This window comes from Sphaerodactylus townsendi, linkage group LG05, assembly GCF_021028975.2.
Source record: "Sphaerodactylus townsendi isolate TG3544 linkage group LG05, MPM_Stown_v2.3, whole genome shotgun sequence".
NCBI lineage: Eukaryota > Metazoa > Chordata > Lepidosauria > Squamata > Sphaerodactylidae > Sphaerodactylus > Sphaerodactylus townsendi.
The window spans coordinates 3,839,539-3,858,076 of record NC_059429.1 but is presented as its reverse complement, the minus strand read 5'-3'; the positions used below and the strand labels follow the sequence as shown (position 1 = coordinate 3,858,076).

At 61.2% G+C, this 18,538-nt stretch overlaps 1 protein-coding gene across 1 annotated transcript in view; it reads left to right on the top strand.

The window, feature by feature from the left end:
- The first annotated feature begins 5,185 nt into the window (after positions 1-5,185).
- The window catches only part of TIMM44 (translocase of inner mitochondrial membrane 44), a 31,103-nt gene continuing 17,750 nt past the window's right edge, over positions 5,186-18,538 (top strand). The window contains exons 1-4 of the mRNA XM_048496600.1: positions 5,186-5,330; positions 6,389-6,493; positions 12,655-12,804; positions 16,909-17,048. Of these exons, the coding sequence (XP_048352557.1) occupies positions 5,301-5,330; positions 6,389-6,493; positions 12,655-12,804; positions 16,909-17,048 (425 nt within the window). The 5' untranslated portion in view covers positions 5,186-5,300. The remainder of the gene's footprint in view (positions 5,331-6,388; positions 6,494-12,654; positions 12,805-16,908; positions 17,049-18,538) is intronic.

Sequence of the window (18,538 nt, the reverse complement as noted above, 5' to 3'; positions counted from 1 at the left end):
TTTCACACCTCTTTGAAGATGATTGCTAGGAAAGGAAGAGGGAAACAGGAAAACAATTGCAAATCCCACACAGCAAGACATCAAGATGCTGACAGGCATGGTCCTGACATCCCCCTTGTAGCTCCACCACTGATTGTGCCCCACACGATGGTGTTTGTGATTTAGGTATCCTGTCTCCTATTATTATGGGAGTCATTTGTGTCACAAGAAACTAAATCTGGAACAAAAATACAGTCCATGGGATACCTTTTGTTTGAGCCAGCCACAAAAATGTGAGCTACCAACTAAGAAAGTACTAAATTTCTAAACGTGTGTTGGCAGGTGTCTGTTCTGGCAGTTGATCTTAATTGAATTTTTGTTGTTAAAAAAACATGGGAAATAATGCCAGCCTTGCATAAATTTGGAGTGCGTATATACTTCAAAATTAAGATGTAAAATAAAGTCTGTTGTGGGTTGGTGTTAATCCTGTTTGCTTCCACAGTACTGTAATGTTGTGGCAAACATCTCACTATTCAAGTGGCTTGGCCATTACGGGGTCGTGTGCAGATCAGTCAAATCAAGAGCGAACATGTTGAGACTTGAAGTGTTGGGTACCCTGCAGCCAGCATCTTTTTTTAAAAAAATTATCCACAAAGAAATACAGCAAAAGAAAATAAAGTTTTAAAAACAAATAAGTAGACTTGAACAGCCGCAACAGTAATAACAATAGAGAATAGAAAAAAATAAAGACAGTTTAAAAACAAAGAAAAGGGGAAAGCTGTTTTCAGCAGCTCCACTCAAACTGATTTCTGGATATATTTTTTCAGAACTAGTGGGTCTAAAATCCAGACCCTTCCAGTCCACCTGCTAAATTCCAGATATCTGGGGAGGCGAGAGCTAAGAAAAACTTGCTCTGCAGTGGGCAAAAGATCAGCAATGGGTCGTCTGGAAGGGCTCAGAGGCTCAGATTGAAACCCCATTCCACTGGATGTCCCAAGAAGCAAAGCCAGCAGCTTTGAAGAACTGACAGGCAACCACTTCAAAGAATGCAAAATACGCAGGAGGACACCTGAGCTCATATGGACACGCTGCCCTTTCTCAGTTCCACCACCCACCTCCATGTTACATACAGGTGCAGCGATTTGGTAATCATAAGAACGTAAGAACAAGCCAGCTGGATCAGACCAGAGTCCATCTAGTCCAGCTCTCTGCTACTCGCAGTGGCCCCCCAGGTGCCTTTGGGAGCTCACGTGCAGGATGTGAAAGCAATGGCCTTAAGAACATAAGAGTGAGCCTGCTGGATCAGACCAGAGTCCATCTAGTCCAGCACTCTGCTACTCGCAGTGGCCCACCAGGTGCCTTTGGGAGCTCACGTGCAGGAGGTGAAAGCAATGGCCTTAAGAACATAAGAGTGAGCCTGCTGGGATCAGGACCAGAGTCCATCTAGTCCAGCTCTCTGCTACTCGCAGTGGCCCCCCAGGTGCCTTTGGGAGGCCCACGGCAGGATGTGCCCCAAGCAATGGCCTTAAGAACATAAGAGTGAGCCTGCTGGATCAGACCAGAGTCCATCTAGTCCAGCTCTCTGCTACTCGCAGTGGCCCACCAGGTGCCTTTGGGAGCTCACGTGCAGGAGGTGAAAGCAATGGCCTTAAGAACATAAGAGTGAGCCTGCTGGATCAGACCAGAGTCCATCTAGTCCAGCTCTCTGCTACTCGCAGTGGCCCACCAGGTGCCACTGGGAGCTCACGTGCAGGATGTGAAAGCAATGGCCTTAAGAACATAAGAGTGAGCCTGCTGGATCAGACCAGAGTCCATCTAGTCCAGCTCTCTGCTACTCGCAGTGGCCCACCAGGTGCCTTTGGGAGCTCACGTGCAGGATGTGAAAGCAATGGCCTTAAGAACATAAGAGTGAGCCTGCTGGATCAGACCAGAGTCCATCTAGTCCAGCACTCTGCTACTCGCAGTGGCCCACCAGGTGCCTTTGGGAGCTCACATGCAGGATGTGAAAGCAAGGGCCTTCTGCGTACAGGCTGGCGAAAGCTACTGAGGTTTAAAGCATCAGCTGACTCACAGGCCTGATAAGGCCTCTGAGGGAACCGCACCCCACTATGGGCTCGCCAGTCCAGAGAGAGGACTATACCACTGTATGGAAAAAGTCTGGCCAAGGCAGCCACCTCCCACAGGTCCGGCCTGACCAAGTCACATTCATGTCATATCCAGCCCTTGTAACAAATGAGTTAAGGCAGTGGTGGCGAACCTATGGCACAGGTGCCAGAGGTGGCACTCAGAGCCCTCTCTGTGGGCACGCACAAACAGTCCCCGCACACACATCTAGGCTGGCCTGGGCCGGTGGGCTCGATTATTAGCATTAAACCGAAGACCTAGTTTTGGGGAAGCAGTGTAGGTAACCCTGTTAAGCACTGTTAAACCCCATTGATTTTAATGTGAAGAACTAAAGCGCGATCCTTTACCTGGGAGTAAGCTCGGTTGCTGGCAATGGGGCTTGCTTCTGAGAAAACCCTTCTAGGGTCGTGATTCACCCGTTGGAAGAGTTGCACAGTTGCTTCAAAGCAAAGTCACTGACTACCACCAAGCTTACTCCCGAGTAACGCACGCCTTGGAGCCAACCGTTTTTTCTAAACTAAAACCTCAGTACTTAGGTTAAATTGCCATGTTGGCACTTTGTGATAAATAAGTGGGTTTTGGGTTGCAAGTTGGGCACTCAGTCTCGAAAAGGTTCGCCATCCCTGAGTTAAGGGGTCCCTAGTTCAGAGTTTCTACTCCATTAACAATTCAGTGCAGCGGACTTGTGGAGCAGCTTAATGCATTTACAAAAGTAAAAAGATTCTGTGGGGGAAAATCGCTGGATGGGCAAAGCTTTGTCATGCAATAACTACTGCTTCGGAGTCCAGTGAGAAGAGCATGCTGCACCAGACCAGTGATGGCGAACCTTTCTGAGACCGAGTGCCCAAATTGCAACCCAAAACCCACTTATTTATCGCAGTGCCAACACGGCAATTTAACCCGAATACTGAGGCTTTAGTTTAGAAAAAATGGTTGGCTCCGAGGCACGCATTACTCGGGAGTAAGCTTGGTGAAACAACCATGCAACACTTTGAATGGGTGAATTACTACCTTTGGAAGGTTTACTCAGAAGCAAGCCCCGTTGCCAGCAACCGAGCTTACTCCCAGGTAAAGGATCGTGCCCAGGCCAGCATAGATGTGTGTGTGTGGGGTGATTTTCTGCCCCCCTTACATGACGAACTCTGTGCACGCGTGCCCACAAAAAGGGCTCTGAGTGCCACCTCTGGCACCCGTGCCATAGGTTCGCCACCACTGCACTAGACCATTCATCTACTAGCTGTCTAAGGTCTCAGATCAGGTCAGTCATCTATTGGCTGTCTCAGATTGAAGTCTTCCACATCACATATTGCCTGCTTCTGTTAAAAAGAAGAGGAGTTTGGATTTATACTCCGCCTTTTGCTTCTGTAAGGAGACTTGAAGGTGGCTTACAAGCTCCTTTCCCTTCCTCTCCTCACAACAGACACCTTATCAGGTCGGTGGGGCTGAGAGAGTTCAGAGAGAACTGTGAGTAGCCCAAGGTCACCCAGCAGGAATGTAGGAGTGCGGAAACACATCTGGTTCACCAGATAAGCCTATACCACTCATGTGGAGGAGTGGGGAATCAAACCTAGTTCCCCAGATTAGAATCCACCTGCTCTTAACCATTACACCATGCTGGTTGGAGATTGCATCTGGGATCGTCTAAGTGCTACAAGTGAGTAACAGCTCCTCCCTTTCCACATAATCCTTTGTACTCAGAACTTGATGCCTGCCTGTACTCCCCCCCCCTCCCCCGGCCCATGTTAGGCCCCGGGGAACTTGGTCCAATAATCAGACTCTGGTTCAACCCTGACACCCTGGTGGTTTGAGAGTGCTTCTAAATTCAGAAGTTTCTGTTAATTTTCATTGCAGCCAGTGGTAGACTTGGGCATCAATCTGTATCCCCTTTTTAATGTGGACCCAAATTCCTCAAGTTCTAATTTAGCCAGGAAAGAGGCTGGATGTTCTTATGTTCTTATGACACGAGGGTCTGCCACCTAAGCAGCTGTGTGCGTCAAGTGCCATCTAGTCATGGTGACCCTATGAATCAACGTCCTCCAAAACGTCCTACCGTTAGCGGCCTTGCTCAGGTCTTTCCAAGTGGGGGCCGTGACTTTATACAGTCCATTTCGTGTTGGGTCTTCCTCCTTTTCTGCTTCTTTCAATTTTTCCTAGCATTGTTGTCTTTTCCAGTGACTCTTGCCTTCGACTTATGCAACCAAAGTGCCACAGCCTCAGATTAGTCATTTAAGCTTCTAGAGACTGTGGTCGTCGCTTCTGACTCTTGGTGACCCGCCCCCCACAAAAATCAATGTCCTTAACAACCTTGGTCAGCTCTTGCCCACTGAGGGCCGTGACTTCCTTTACAATCCATCTCTGGTTGGCTCTTCCTCTTTTCTGGCTGCCTTCACCTTTTCCTAGCATTACTGTTTTTTCCCAGAAATGCTTGTCTTCTCATAAAGTATGGAGAGCCTCTGTTCAGTCACCGTGGTTCCCGACCTTTTTTTCACTCGCATTCCCTTCGGCAACTCATTTCCCTAAAATTGTACCACCACGTTAGCATAATTTAGTATTTTTTTCTGCCTACCCCACAAACACTCTGGCATATACCCCTGGGGGAATGCGTACCCCAAGTTGGGGACCACTGATCCAGAACCCACTTTTTGGAGGTCCGCAGTATCCTTAACATTATTTCAACACCACCTGTCCTATGGTTTCTCTCCCCAATGGACATTTTTTCCGCCTTTGTCCCTGTTCCGTTGAGGCACGCCAGGTTACCCTTTTTATTCACTTATTTAATGATCCTATTTCTATGCCCTTACAGGCTGCAACATTTTGAAGGTTCCTGAGCATATGCAAAGTGCACAAGCTTAACAGGGATTCTGAGCACGGGCTGAGTGACCTTTCCTTCCCCCCCCCCTTTTTTTTTTTTAGCAAGCCGCTTTCCCAAAAGAGTTCAAGGGGAAAAGCGCACTTCAAATCGCCACGTGTTTAACACGAAGCGGGTCCAGAAACGCCACCTCGTTCCGCGCAGGCGCCTTCCGCTCCTTCCGGGTTTGCGTCAACGAGCCGCGCCTGAGCTCTAGTCGGCCGTCGTCGGGACAACCGCGAGGCGGTGGCGTCACGCAAGGCGCAGCCCGAGGCTGCAAGGAAGTGATGTCATCAGCCGGCGCTGCAAGGAAGGTCGCTCATTCGGGCCAGGCGGTTCAGCGGGAAAGATGGCGGCGGCCGCTCGTTGGGGTTGCCGGGTAAGGAAAAGGTCCTCCGCCTCTTCCCCCTGAGTCCGCGGGAAGATCGCCGAGCACGATCGAAGGGCCCCTTCCCTCACAGGGGGAAATGCCCCTGAGCATGTGCAGAATGCAGCCCCCTTTTTCTTTCCCCCTTGTTGAGTCATTCCATTCACACCAACCCTTTCGCGGCTTCAGTCATTTCATCCAGGCTTATATCACAGAGGCATGCCCGGGAAGCGAGCCTTTTTTTATTTTTTAGCAAGGGGTCGTTCTTGACCATGTGCAGAGTACCTTCACCCTCCCCCGCAACTTGAGCTAACTCTTTCCCTGTGGGCGGCGGTGCAGAGTGTCATCCTCCCCTCCCCCACTGCCATGTTTCCCCCACGCTTCCTCCGAGGGACCCCGGGGCCCAGGTTCTTCTCGTCCCCGTTTTCATTTGCAGAGAGCCTGAGGATTGGGCTCGATTGAGAGAGATTGACAGGCCTGGCGTCCCTTAGCACGCATCATAGCAAGATGGACTTTGAACCCAGTCTTCCAGATCCTCCTTAGACACCCAGTGTGGTGTAGTAGTTAAGCGAAGCGGACTCTAATCTGGAGAACCAGGTTCCATTTCCTTATTCTTCCACATGAGTGGTGGACTCCTATCTGGTGAACTGGATTTGTTTCCCCACTCCTCCACATGAAGCCTGCTCAGTGACCTTGGGCCAGTCACAGGTCTTGTCAAATTCTCTCAGCCCCACGTACGTCATAAGGTGTCTGTTGTAGGGAGTTCGTACACCCGTTTCAGTTCATAAGCCCGTTCATAAGCCCCTTTCAGACTCTTTAAAGGTAGAGAAAAGTGGGATTTAAAAAGCCAAACTCCTCCTTTTTCCTTAATTACTACAGCATTGTCTGTATGTATTACATCCGTCTGGCTGAACATCTGTGTGTGCATGTGCCAGCTCCTCCTTTTCTCTCCCAAATTTGCTCTGGGGCTCTTTCAGCAAGCCTGCGTACCGTCTCCTAAAAGGGCCACCGCACAGATGTGCATTTGGATTTTTGTGTTATCTGAAGGCCTCTTGTCTGTCTGTCCCTAGAAATGCCTTTTAAACATATGGCTCGCATCTGGACAGTGTTCAGGATCCGCCCGCCACATCTTCTATGTACACCACAGCAGCAGACCAGCCCTACAGCTTTACCAGGTACGTTTTGCAAGTCACACACTTTGTGTATACGGAGATGCAAGTGGAAGAGACCATCCTACCAACGCACACCGCAGATTCTCATTTTTAATAGTTTTCAATATTAACCAGACATTGTAAGTGGCTATTTTGTGGTGTCTTAATTTGAGAAATCCTACCCTAAAGAGTTCATTTTTATTGTCATTTATGATTAGCTATTGCAGGGGTAGGGAACCTGCGGCTCAAGAGCCGCATGCGGCTCTTCCGCCCTTGCACTGTGGCTCCACGAGCCGAGCCACTGGCTTCATCCTTGCCCACCCTGCAGGCAGCAGGGCGGGCACATCCATGCGCTTCTCAGAATGAGTGGAGTAAAAGGTTAAAAAAACCCTATATATATAGTGTTATCTTTATTTTAAATGTCAAAAATTATTTGTGGCTCCAAGTGTTTTCTTTTCCCATGGAAAACGAGTCCAAATGGCTCTTTGAGTGTTAAAGATTCCCTACCCCTGAGGTATTGGTTTCAGAGGCTGCCCTTTCCATCATGGGCTCAGGTCAGCTTTCAGCATTCCATAGCAATAAGCACAATAAAATCACAAATTCATCAACATGAAAAACCCAATCTAAAACCCAAGGGTGACAGATATTCACAGGTATATTCGAATACAGGAGGGTGAAAGGGTGGAAAGGATGGCTGGGTCTCCTCTTACCGTTCTCAGCTGCATACCTTATGGTGGAAGAGACTCCCCTGAGTCCGGGGAGGCAGGCACATTATAGAGCCCTACATTGGAATGGACTTGTGCAAGCCACCTAGTCTGCAACCTGTGGCTCTCCAGATGTTCATGGACTACAATTCCCATCAGCCCTGCCACGTGGCCATGCTGGCAGGGACTGTTGGGAATTGTAGTTCATGAACATCTGGAGAGCCACAGGTTGCAGACCCCTCCCCCCACCCCCCCCCCCCCCCACCCCCCCCCCCCCCCCCCCCCCCCCCCCCCCACCCCCCCCCCACCCCACCCCCCCCCCCCCCCACCCCCCCCCCCCCCCACCCCCCCTCCCACCTCCCCACCCCCCCCCCCCCCCACCCCCCCCCCCCCCCACCCCCCCCCCCCCCCACCCCCCCCCCCCCCCACCCCCCCCCCCCCCCACCCCCCCCCCCCCCCACCCCCCCCCCCCCCCACCCCCCCCCCCCCCCACCCCCCCCCCCCCCCACCCCCCCCCCCCCCCACCCCCCCCCCCCCCCACCCCCCCCCCCCCCCACCCCCCCCCCCCCCCACCCCCCCCCCCCCCCACCCCCCCCCCCCCCCACCCCCCCCCCCCCCCACCCCCCCCCCCCCCCACCCCCCCCCCCCCCCACCCCCCCCCCCCCCCACCCCCCCCCCCCCCCACCCCCCCCCCCCCCCACCCCCCCCCCCCCCCACCCCCCCCCCCCCCCACCCCCCCCCCCCCCCACCCCCCCCCCCCCCCACCCCCCCCCCCCCCCACCCCCCCCCCCCCCCACCCCCCCCCCCCCCCACCCCCCCCCCCCCCCACCCCCCCCCCCCCCCACCCCCCCCCCCCCCCACCCCCCCCCCCCCCCACCCCCCCCCCCCCCCACCCCCCCCCCCCCCCACCCCCCCCCCCCCCCACCCCCCCCCCCCCCCACCCCCCCCCCCCCCCACCCCCCCCCCCCCCCACCCCCCCCCCCCCCCACCCCCCCCCCCCCCCACCCCCCCCCCCCCCCACCCCCCCCCCCCCCCACCCCCCCCCCCCCCCACCCCCCCCCCCCCCCACCCCCCCCCCCCCCCACCCCCCCCCCCCCCCACCCCCCCCCCCCCCCACCCCCCCCCCCCCCCACCCCCCCCCCCCCCCACCCCCCCCCCCCCCCACCCCCCCCCCCCCCCACCCCCCCCCCCCCCCACCCCCCCCCCCCCCCACCCCCCCCCCCCCCCACCCCCCCCCCCCCCCACCCCCCCCCCCCCCCACCCCCCCCCCCCCCCACCCCCCCCCCCCCCCACCCCCCCCCCCCCCCACCCCCCCCCCCCCCCACCCCCCCCCCCCCCCACCCCCCCCCCCCCCCACCCCCCCCCCCCCCCACCCCCCCCCCCCCCCACCCCCCCCCCCCCCCACCCCCCCCCCCCCCCACCCCCCCCCCCCCCCACCCCCCCCCCCCCCCACCCCCCCCCCCCCCCACCCCCCCCCCCCCCCACCCCCCCCCCCCCCCACCCCCCCCCCCCCCCACCCCCCCCCCCCCCCACCCCCCCCCCCCCCCACCCCCCCCCCCCCCCACCCCCCCCCCCCCCCACCCCCCCCCCCCCCCACCCCCCCCCCCCCCCACCCCCCCCCCCCCCCACCCCCCCCCCCCCCCACCCCCCCCCCCCCCCACCCCCCCCCCCCCCCACCCCCCCCCCCCCCCACCCCCCCCCCCCCCCACCCCCCCCCCCCCCCACCCCCCCCCCCCCCCACCCCCCCCCCCCCCCACCCCCCCCCCCCCCCACCCCCCCCCCCCCCCACCCCCCCCCCCCCCCACCCCCCCCCCCCCCCACCCCCCCCCCCCCCCACCCCCCCCCCCCCCCACCCCCCCCCCCCCCCACCCCCCCCCCCCCCCACCCCCCCCCCCCCCCACCCCCCCCCCCCCCCACCCCCCCCCCCCCCCACCCCCCCCCCCCCCCACCCCCCCCCCCCCCCACCCCCCCCCCCCCCCACCCCCCCCCCCCCCCACCCCCCCCCCCCCCCACCCCCCCCCCCCCCCACCCCCCCCCCCCCCCACCCCCCCCCCCCCCCACCCCCCCCCCCCCCCACCCCCCCCCCCCCCCACCCCCCCCCCCCCCCACCCCCCCCCCCCCCCACCCCCCCCCCCCCCCACCCCCCCCCCCCCCCACCCCCCCCCCCCCCCACCCCCCCCCCCCCCCACCCCCCCCCCCCCCCACCCCCCCCCCCCCCCACCCCCCCCCCCCCCCACCCCCCCCCCCCCCCACCCCCCCCCCCCCCCACCCCCCCCCCCCCCCACCCCCCCCCCCCCCCACCCCCCCCCCCCCCCACCCCCCCCCCCCCCCACCCCCCCCCCCCCCCACCCCCCCCCCCCCCCACCCCCCCCCCCCCCCACCCCCCCCCCCCCCCACCCCCCCCCCCCCCCACCCCCCCCCCCCCCCACCCCCCCCCCCCCCCACCCCCCCCCCCCCCCACCCCCCCCCCCCCCCACCCCCCCCCCCCCCCACCCCCCCCCCCCCCCACCCCCCCCCCCCCCCACCCCCCCCCCCCCCCACCCCCCCCCCCCCCCACCCCCCCCCCCCCCCACCCCCCCCCCCCCCCACCCCCCCCCCCCCCCACCCCCCCCCCCCCCCACCCCCCCCCCCCCCCACCCCCCCCCCCCCCCACCCCCCCCCCCCCCCACCCCCCCCCCCCCCCACCCCCCCCCCCCCCCACCCCCCCCCCCCCCCACCCCCCCCCCCCCCCACCCCCCCCCCCCCCCACCCCCCCCCCCCCCCACCCCCCCCCCCCCCCACCCCCCCCCCCCCCCACCCCCCCCCCCCCCCACCCCCCCCCCCCCCCACCCCCCCCCCCCCCCACCCCCCCCCCCCCCCACCCCCCCCCCCCCCCACCCCCCCCCCCCCCCACCCCCCCCCCCCCCCACCCCCCCCCCCCCCCACCCCCCCCCCCCCCCACCCCCCCCCCCCCCCACCCCCCCCCCCCCCCACCCCCCCCCCCCCCCACCCCCCCCCCCCCCCACCCCCCCCCCCCCCCACCCCCCCCCCCCCCCACCCCCCCCCCCCCCCACCCCCCCCCCCCCCCACCCCCCCCCCCCCCCACCCCCCCCCCCCCCCACCCCCCCCCCCCCCCACCCCCCCCCCCCCCCACCCCCCCCCCCCCCCACCCCCCCCCCCCCCCACCCCCCCCCCCCCCCACCCCCCCCCCCCCCCACCCCCCCCCCCCCCCACCCCCCCCCCCCCCCACCCCCCCCCCCCCCCACCCCCCCCCCCCCCCACCCCCCCCCCCCCCCACCCCCCCCCCCCCCCACCCCCCCCCCCCCCCACCCCCCCCCCCCCCCACCCCCCCCCCCCCCCACCCCCCCCCCCCCCCACCCCCCCCCCCCCCCACCCCCCCCCCCCCCCACCCCCCCCCCCCCCCACCCCCCCCCCCCCCCACCCCCCCCCCCCCCCACCCCCCCCCCCCCCCACCCCCCCCCCCCCCCACCCCCCCCCCCCCCCACCCCCCCCCCCCCCCACCCCCCCCCCCCCCCACCCCCCCCCCCCCCCACCCCCCCCCCCCCCCACCCCCCCCCCCCCCCACCCCCCCCCCCCCCCACCCCCCCCCCCCCCCACCCCCCCCCCCCCCCACCCCCCCCCCCCCCCACCCCCCCCCCCCCCCACCCCCCCCCCCCCCCACCCCCCCCCCCCCCCACCCCCCCCCCCCCCCACCCCCCCCCCCCCCCACCCCCCCCCCCCCCCACCCCCCCCCCCCCCCACCCCCCCCCCCCCCCACCCCCCCCCCCCCCCACCCCCCCCCCCCCCCACCCCCCCCCCCCCCCACCCCCCCCCCCCCCCACCCCCCCCCCCCCCCACCCCCCCCCCCCCCCACCCCCCCCCCCCCCCACCCCCCCCCCCCCCCACCCCCCCCCCCCCCCACCCCCCCCCCCCCCCACCCCCCCCCCCCCCCACCCCCCCCCCCCCCCACCCCCCCCCCCCCCCACCCCCCCCCCCCCCCACCCCCCCCCCCCCCCACCCCCCCCCCCCCCCACCCCCCCCCCCCCCCACCCCCCCCCCCCCCCACCCCCCCCCCCCCCCACCCCCCCCCCCCCCCACCCCCCCCCCCCCCCACCCCCCCCCCCCCCCACCCCCCCCCCCCCCCACCCCCCCCCCCCCCCACCCCCCCCCCCCCCCACCCCCCCCCCCCCCCACCCCCCCCCCCCCCCACCCCCCCCCCCCCCCACCCCCCCCCCCCCCCACCCCCCCCCCCCCCCACCCCCCCCCCCCCCCACCCCCCCCCCCCCCCACCCCCCCCCCCCCCCACCCCCCCCCCCCCCCACCCCCCCCCCCCCCCACCCCCCCCCCCCCCCACCCCCCCCCCCCCCCACCCCCCCCCCCCCCCACCCCCCCCCCCCCCCACCCCCCCCCCCCCCCACCCCCCCCCCCCCCCACCCCCCCCCCCCCCCACCCCCCCCCCCCCCCACCCCCCCCCCCCCCCACCCCCCCCCCCCCCCACCCCCCCCCCCCCCCACCCCCCCCCCCCCCCACCCCCCCCCCCCCCCACCCCCCCCCCCCCCCACCCCCCCCCCCCCCCACCCCCCCCCCCCCCCACCCCCCCCCCCCCCCACCCCCCCCCCCCCCCACCCCCCCCCCCCCCCACCCCCCCCCCCCCCCACCCCCCCCCCCCCCCACCCCCCCCCCCCCCCACCCCCCCCCCCCCCCACCCCCCCCCCCCCCCACCCCCCCCCCCCCCCACCCCCCCCCCCCCCCACCCCCCCCCCCCCCCACCCCCCCCCCCCCCCACCCCCCCCCCCCCCCACCCCCCCCCCCCCCCACCCCCCCCCCCCCCCACCCCCCCCCCCCCCCACCCCCCCCCCCCCCCACCCCCCCCCCCCCCCACCCCCCCCCCCCCCCACCCCCCCCCCCCCCCACCCCCCCCCCCCCCCACCCCCCCCCCCCCCCACCCCCCCCCCCCCCCACCCCCCCCCACCCCCACACCCCCCGCGCCCCACAACCCCCCACCCCCCCACCGCCCCCCCCCCCACACAGCCCCCCCCCCCCCCACCCCCCCCCCCCCCCCCCCCCCCCCCCCCACCAGCCCCCTCCCCCCAAACACCCCCCCCCCCCCCCCCCCCCGCCCCCCCCCACCCCCCCCCCCCCCCCCCCCCCCCCCCCCCCACCCCCCCCCCCCCCCCAACCCCCCCCCCCCCCCCCCCCCCCCCCCCCCAAACCCCCCACACCCTGTCCCCACCCCCCCCCCCCCGCCCCCCCCCCCCCCCCCCCCCACCCCCCCCCCCCAGGCCAATTGGCCATGCTGGCAGGGGCTGATGGGAATTGTAGTTCCTGAACATCTGGAGAGCCGCAGGTTCCCTACCCCTGCTCTAGAACCTATTTTTAAATGCCAAATAAATGTTGTTGTTGTTGGTGGTGTTGGTGTTGGTGGTGGTGGTGTCAGCCTTTTCAGACTAGATGGTAATCCCCCCCCCCCCCCATGACCTTCTTTCTCTCCTCGGGCCACAGAGCCTAGATGAAGTTAGCAAGAGTGACATCGGGCGGAAGATCAAGGAAGGAGTGGAGGAAGCGGCCAAGACAGCCAAGCAGTCGGCAGAATCTGTCTCCAAAGGTGGGGAAAAGCTGGGCCGGACAGCAGCGTTCAAGGCCATTTCTCAGGTAGGTGCCGTGCCCTGGAGCGGAGCCATGTGGAACTCCCAGGAGAACAACATTGGCTGCCACCAAGCCCAATTCAAGGTGCTTTCTGACTTTCAAAGCCCTAAACGGCTTGGGCCTCCAATATCTAAAGCAGGGGTAGGGAACCTTTAACACTCAAAGAGCCATTTGGACCTGTTTTCCACGGGAAAAGAAAACACTTGGAGCCGCAAATAAATTTTGACATTTAAAATAAAGATAACACTGTATATATTGGGGTTTTTTTACCTTTTACTCCGCTCATTCTGAGAAGCGCATGGATGCGCCCGCCCTGCTGCCTGCAGGGCGGGCAAGAGATATTAAGACCAGCGGCTCGGCCCCTGCGCGCCGACGCCAGGAAATACCAGCCCAGCTCCAACGGGGCAGGCGAGAAGGCTGAAGCCAGCGAAAGTAGCGTAGCCAACCGTGGGCAATTGAGATGCGCCATCCCTGCTGCCTGCAGGGTGGGCAAGGATGAAGCCGGTGGCTCGGCTTGTGGAGCCGCAGTGCAAGGGCAGAAGAGCCGCAGGCGGCTCTCGAGCCGCAGGTTCCCTACCCCTGATCTAAAGGAACGCCTTTTACCGTATCGACTTACCCATGCCCAAAAATCAGCAACTGCAACCCTTCTGGTGGTATCATCACCTTCCGTGGTACAAAAAGGTGGAGACCTGGGACAGGGCTTTTTCAGTGGTGGCCCCGAGATTGTGGAACAGCCTCCCCCTGAGGCGCCTCAAGCATCTTCTCTGAACGTATTTGGAAACTTGGTAAAGACGCACCTATTTACGCTGGCCTTTAACTGAAGAGATTTGTTCCCCCTTTGGAAATTTCCAGGTTTTGTAGAAGTTTTAATAGGCTTGTAGGAATTTTAAACAAGTTTTATGGCGTACAGTTTATAATTTTGTAAGGTGATTTTTATGGCTTATGTTGTAACCCACCCTGAGACCTTTGGGCATAGAGGGGATAGAAATATATGTCGGCCTGACTGCCTGCCTGCCTGCCTGTCTGTCTGTCTGTTTATTTTAAAAATCTTAGGACTGGGTTAAAAGTAAATCCTGCTCCCAGCATGTTAATTGTTGCCAAAAATGTTCATGTTTTAATGGTAAACGTATCCTTGAAAGCATGTCATGTGTATGCCTGCTACTGGGGTCCCCAACTCTTGAGCCTGCAGGTACCCTTGGAGTTCTGACATCGGTTAAGGGGCTCAACCACCAAAATGGTCAGAGCCACCCACCAAAATCTCGGGGAGTGACATCACACGTTGTAGTGACTCCAACATTTCTGGCAGAAACGCCTTTTAAAGCGAACATCCTGTCTAAAAATGCTTCCTTCCGTGCGCACGGGTTTCCTTCCGTCACGCAGTGAAGATCCTAGGGCTGTGGGTGCAGCCGCCGCCGCCGAAGCACCTTCTCAAAAGTCTGCATAGCGGCCAATTGAAATCACCTTACAAAATGATAAACTGTACACCATACACTGAAGAGGCGGCATGCAGGTGTTCTAAATTGAAAGACATGTGGGGGAAAGGCTCCCCTGTCTTCTCCTACTTTCTGAAGTGACGTCTGGCCCGTCAACCTCCTCCCAATAACCAGACTCAGGGATTGCAGAAATCAGGTTTCTTGCATCAGGGTACAAACTGGGCCACTCCCAACAGGGTTTTTGTCAAATCTGACAACCACCTACAAAGCAGCAGTCTGTGTCCCCAGCTGAGTCCCCCCCCTCCCAACAGGCACCCCCCAAAGTGAAAGCGTTCTTCGGCTTCTCAGCTCTCCCAAGGTCAGAGCCTTGATAAGGAGCAGGGGTCATCTGGCCAGGCTGGGAAGAGCCGTGGCTACCCAGTCTGTAAACAAAGCACAAGCACAAGTGAGGGATTCTTAGGTGCCCCAGTCGCACATGCCAACATGACAGCAATATATCGCTTTTTTTTACAGTCAAGGCAATCAATACATTCCTGCGGCTTTGAAGGTTTTTGAGGCTAGGATTGGCTCCTTGCTACTGTACGGTTCCCCCATTTGGATTTCGGCAATAAATAAATAATTTAATTTATTACATTCCAAATTCCTTCGGAAACTAATGGGGCTCCCTAGATGTCTGCCTTAAGAACAAGCCAGCTGGATCAGACCAGAGTCCATCTAGTCCAGCTCTCTGCTACTCGCAGTGGCCCACCAGGTGCCTTTGGGAGCTGACATGCAGGATGTGAAAGCAATGGCCTTCTGCGGCTGTTGCTCCCGAGCCCCTGGACTGTTAAGGCATTTGCAATCTCAGATCAAAGAGGATCAAGATTGGTAGCCATAAATCGACTCTCCTCCATAAATCTGTCCAAGCCCCTTTTAAAGCTGTCCAGGTGAGTGACCATCACCACCTCCTGTGGCAGCATATTCCAAACACCAATCACACGTTGCGTGAAGAAGTGTTTCCTTTTATTAATCCTAATTCTTCCCCCCAGCATTTTCAAAGGATGCCCCCTGGTTCTTGGCCTTATGGCCTTATGCTGTGTTGTGCAGAGAGATGGACCAAACAACTCTAGAAACTTTGGCATGGATGAGGGCCATAAAATATTGGCTGCATACACATTTTCTAGTGGGATCCAGTAGCTATATTTTCTCTCTGTTATCAGATCACTTTATTTCAGAATGGTATGCTTTGATCTTTAGAAAGGTGCCACAGTCTCCCGCATTCCTGTGGATGGCCACGACAAGACACAAGGGGGGGTTGGGTCTTGACAGGAACTTGGCAGGTGCCAGGGGGCCATTCTGCCCAGGGCACTACGTTGGAGAACTCCGGTCTACAGTATTAGCAGTGATTGAATGCAGTAGGGCATCTTGCATAACAATTTTCACGTTGGGGTGTTGTGGGGTTTCTGGCCTGTATGGCCGTGTTCCAGTAGCATTTTCTCCTGACGTTTCGCCTGCATCTGTGGCTGGCATCTTCAGAGGATCCTCTGAAGATGCCAGCCACAGATGCAGGTGAAATGTCAGGAGAAAATGCAACTAGAACAGGGCCATACAGTGTAAGGAATCAGAAAAGTCCAGGCCAACAGTAACCGTAACAGTTCATTTATTGGTAGGCAATCATGATCTTCTGCAGACAATGCGAATTCTGACCAGACTCTCCCAAGCAGCCGCTTTTTACAGGCTGACGTTTCCCCGCTGAAAACCCAACCCCAAACATCCCTTCTTTCCCATCCTACTATTCCCACCAAGGACAGACTCACACAGAACAGCAGCAAGCACGCAGCAAGGCCAAGCAGGAGATAAAGATGGGTCTGGGCACGACGCCCAGAAGCAGGAATGTAGATCCAAGGTTGAATCAGGCTTCTAGCAAACCGAACCAACCTTACACTCTGCCTCCCCAAAGAGAGCCCCCCCCCCCCCCCCGGTTTGTGAGGAAAAGCCTTATGAAATGCAGCAACGAGCTGAGGGGCCAAAACATGCTCAGAATATACCCATTGGTTATGGCCGGAAGGATACCCCTCCCAAGAGACTAAATATTGCAGTCGTTTGCGAAGCCCAGCAAATATTGCAGTCGTTTGCGAAGCCCAGAAACCCCACAACATCCCAGCGATTCCGGTCGTGAAAGCCTTTGACAATACATTTTTCAGGTTGTTCGTTCTGAATAAGGTTCTTGTCTTTAAAAAATTGGGGGGGGGGGATCCCTCCCCCATGCTTCCCCAAATTTTCCCATTGGAAAAAATTATCTATTTATTTAGAATATCTGTATGCTGCCTCTTCAGCGTCCTACTTGAGGCGGCTTACAATTAAAATGGCAATATAAAATACAGGCAGGTTTTTTAAATTGAAAAGTTCACTGGGAAAGGCTGCGGGGGGCGGGGAGCCAATTTTATCCGGATTTTTCTCCATTTTTCAGAGGCCTTCTTACTTCTAGCCGCTCTGGTTCATTTGAGAACCCTGAAAGAGCTCAGAGCAGTGAAAAATTTGAAGCAAGGACTTCCGCTAACCTTGCTTTGAGAAGCAACCCCCGATTTCTGCTCTCGCTTCTGTTCCCCCCTGCCATTTCCCCCCTTTTCTATCTCCCTCCGTTGCTGTAGTCCCAGAAGGCATCCCTCTTTGAAGTAAACAGGTGTTTCTCTTACAGGGAGTGGAGACAGTCAAAAAAGAAATTGACGAGAGCGTTCTGGGGCAGACGGGGCCATACAAGCGGCCGGAAAGGCTGCGGAAGAGGACAGAATTTGCTGGGGAGAGAAGCAGAGAAGAGCGGGTGTTTGAAGCCAACGAGTACGTACCAGCCAAAGTGGGGAGGGTTGTGTTTGGGGGAACTCTTGGGCTAGGAGGTTCTAGAAACTTGCCCAATTGGGTGTTTCAGTGGAGTGTCTTTAGAGGCTTCCTGGCTAAGTGTAGGAAGAAGCTGTTCTCCAGAATACCATCTGGAGTGAAGATGCATCGGTGCCCCTCTGGGCAGATTGGAGGACTGACTTCCACGGTTGTATCCTCCCAGTCTGCTCGACTAACAGCAGCTCCCTCCCACGTAGGAAACTGCTCTAATGGGAGAAGTTGTCAAGGGCTGGCCGCATTAGCCTCCTGCAGCGAAATAGACCAGAAGTCTGCTGATACTTTGAAGACGAATGGTGTTTAGTTCAGAGTGAACTTTTGTGAGTCAGAGTGTGCTTCCTCAGGTGCTCGGGAAGAGGGAATCAATTCCTCTTCCCAGAATCCCCGAGTCGTGGAAGCTCACCTTGAAACAAACTCATCTTTTCAGCTGCCGGCAGGCCTCTTGTTTTGTTTCGCTGTTTTGTTTCGCTGTTAGCTGAGCAGAAGGGCAGAGGTCAATTTTCAACTGATAATTTGGCTCTGTCTGGGTCATTCAACTCTGCAGGGCAGGCACAGCAAGACTCTTTAAAGCGCAGGGTGGTGCCGCTGTGGCATCGCAGGCTGGAGAGGAAAGGGTTACTCCGTACCCAAGCCGCAAATATAAAAGGTGGACCCTTCTTTTGGCGGAGCAGGTAAAGGGGGGGGGGGGAAGGACCTACCTAAAATAGCAGTTGGCTCCCAGTATTTTATTTATTTGGAATACATTCCTGCCGCCTCTTCAGAGTCCTGCTCACGGTGGCTTGTAGTTAAAAACTTCAGTGTAAAACACAAGCTGTTAAAAAAGGCAAGCATTAGTTTTTTGTATTGTAAGCATTTAGTTTCCATCTGGTGGGCTAACTGGCAGCTTACGAGGGGAACAAAGTGTAGGCCTCGAATCTTGAAGCAATAGACGGACTCTGTGTTGTCGATCAGCAGCGTTTACTGACGGGCATCGCAGCACCCAGCTTGGCAAAGGCAGTTCGGGCGAGCCTGGCTTTTGCAACCCCCTTTATTCCGATGTTTGTCCCCCCCTTCCCAGTTTCCCAAGAAATGTGAGGCGCCCCAAGGTCAGCAACCAATAGAGATAGAGAGCCACTTGGCATCCTGCCCCCTCAAGATAAAGGAAACAATCCCATTTCCCATTAGACCAAACTGTCAGGGGAAAGCCTAGTTATCTGCTCAGTGTGCGAAGCCATAAAGTAAAGATCAAGGAAAGAATGCCCCAGAATGGCAGTGGTAATGTGTAGCAGGCTGGTTACGTACATCTTGTAGCAATTACATTGAGCTAGGAATGCATCTCAATCACCTAGATACAATCCCCCTGACACAAAGCTGTGATGCTAAGAATTCCTTTTTTTAAAAAAAACCTATGATTTGTAATCACAGTTTAAGACACCTGGTAATCCAAAGACTGAATG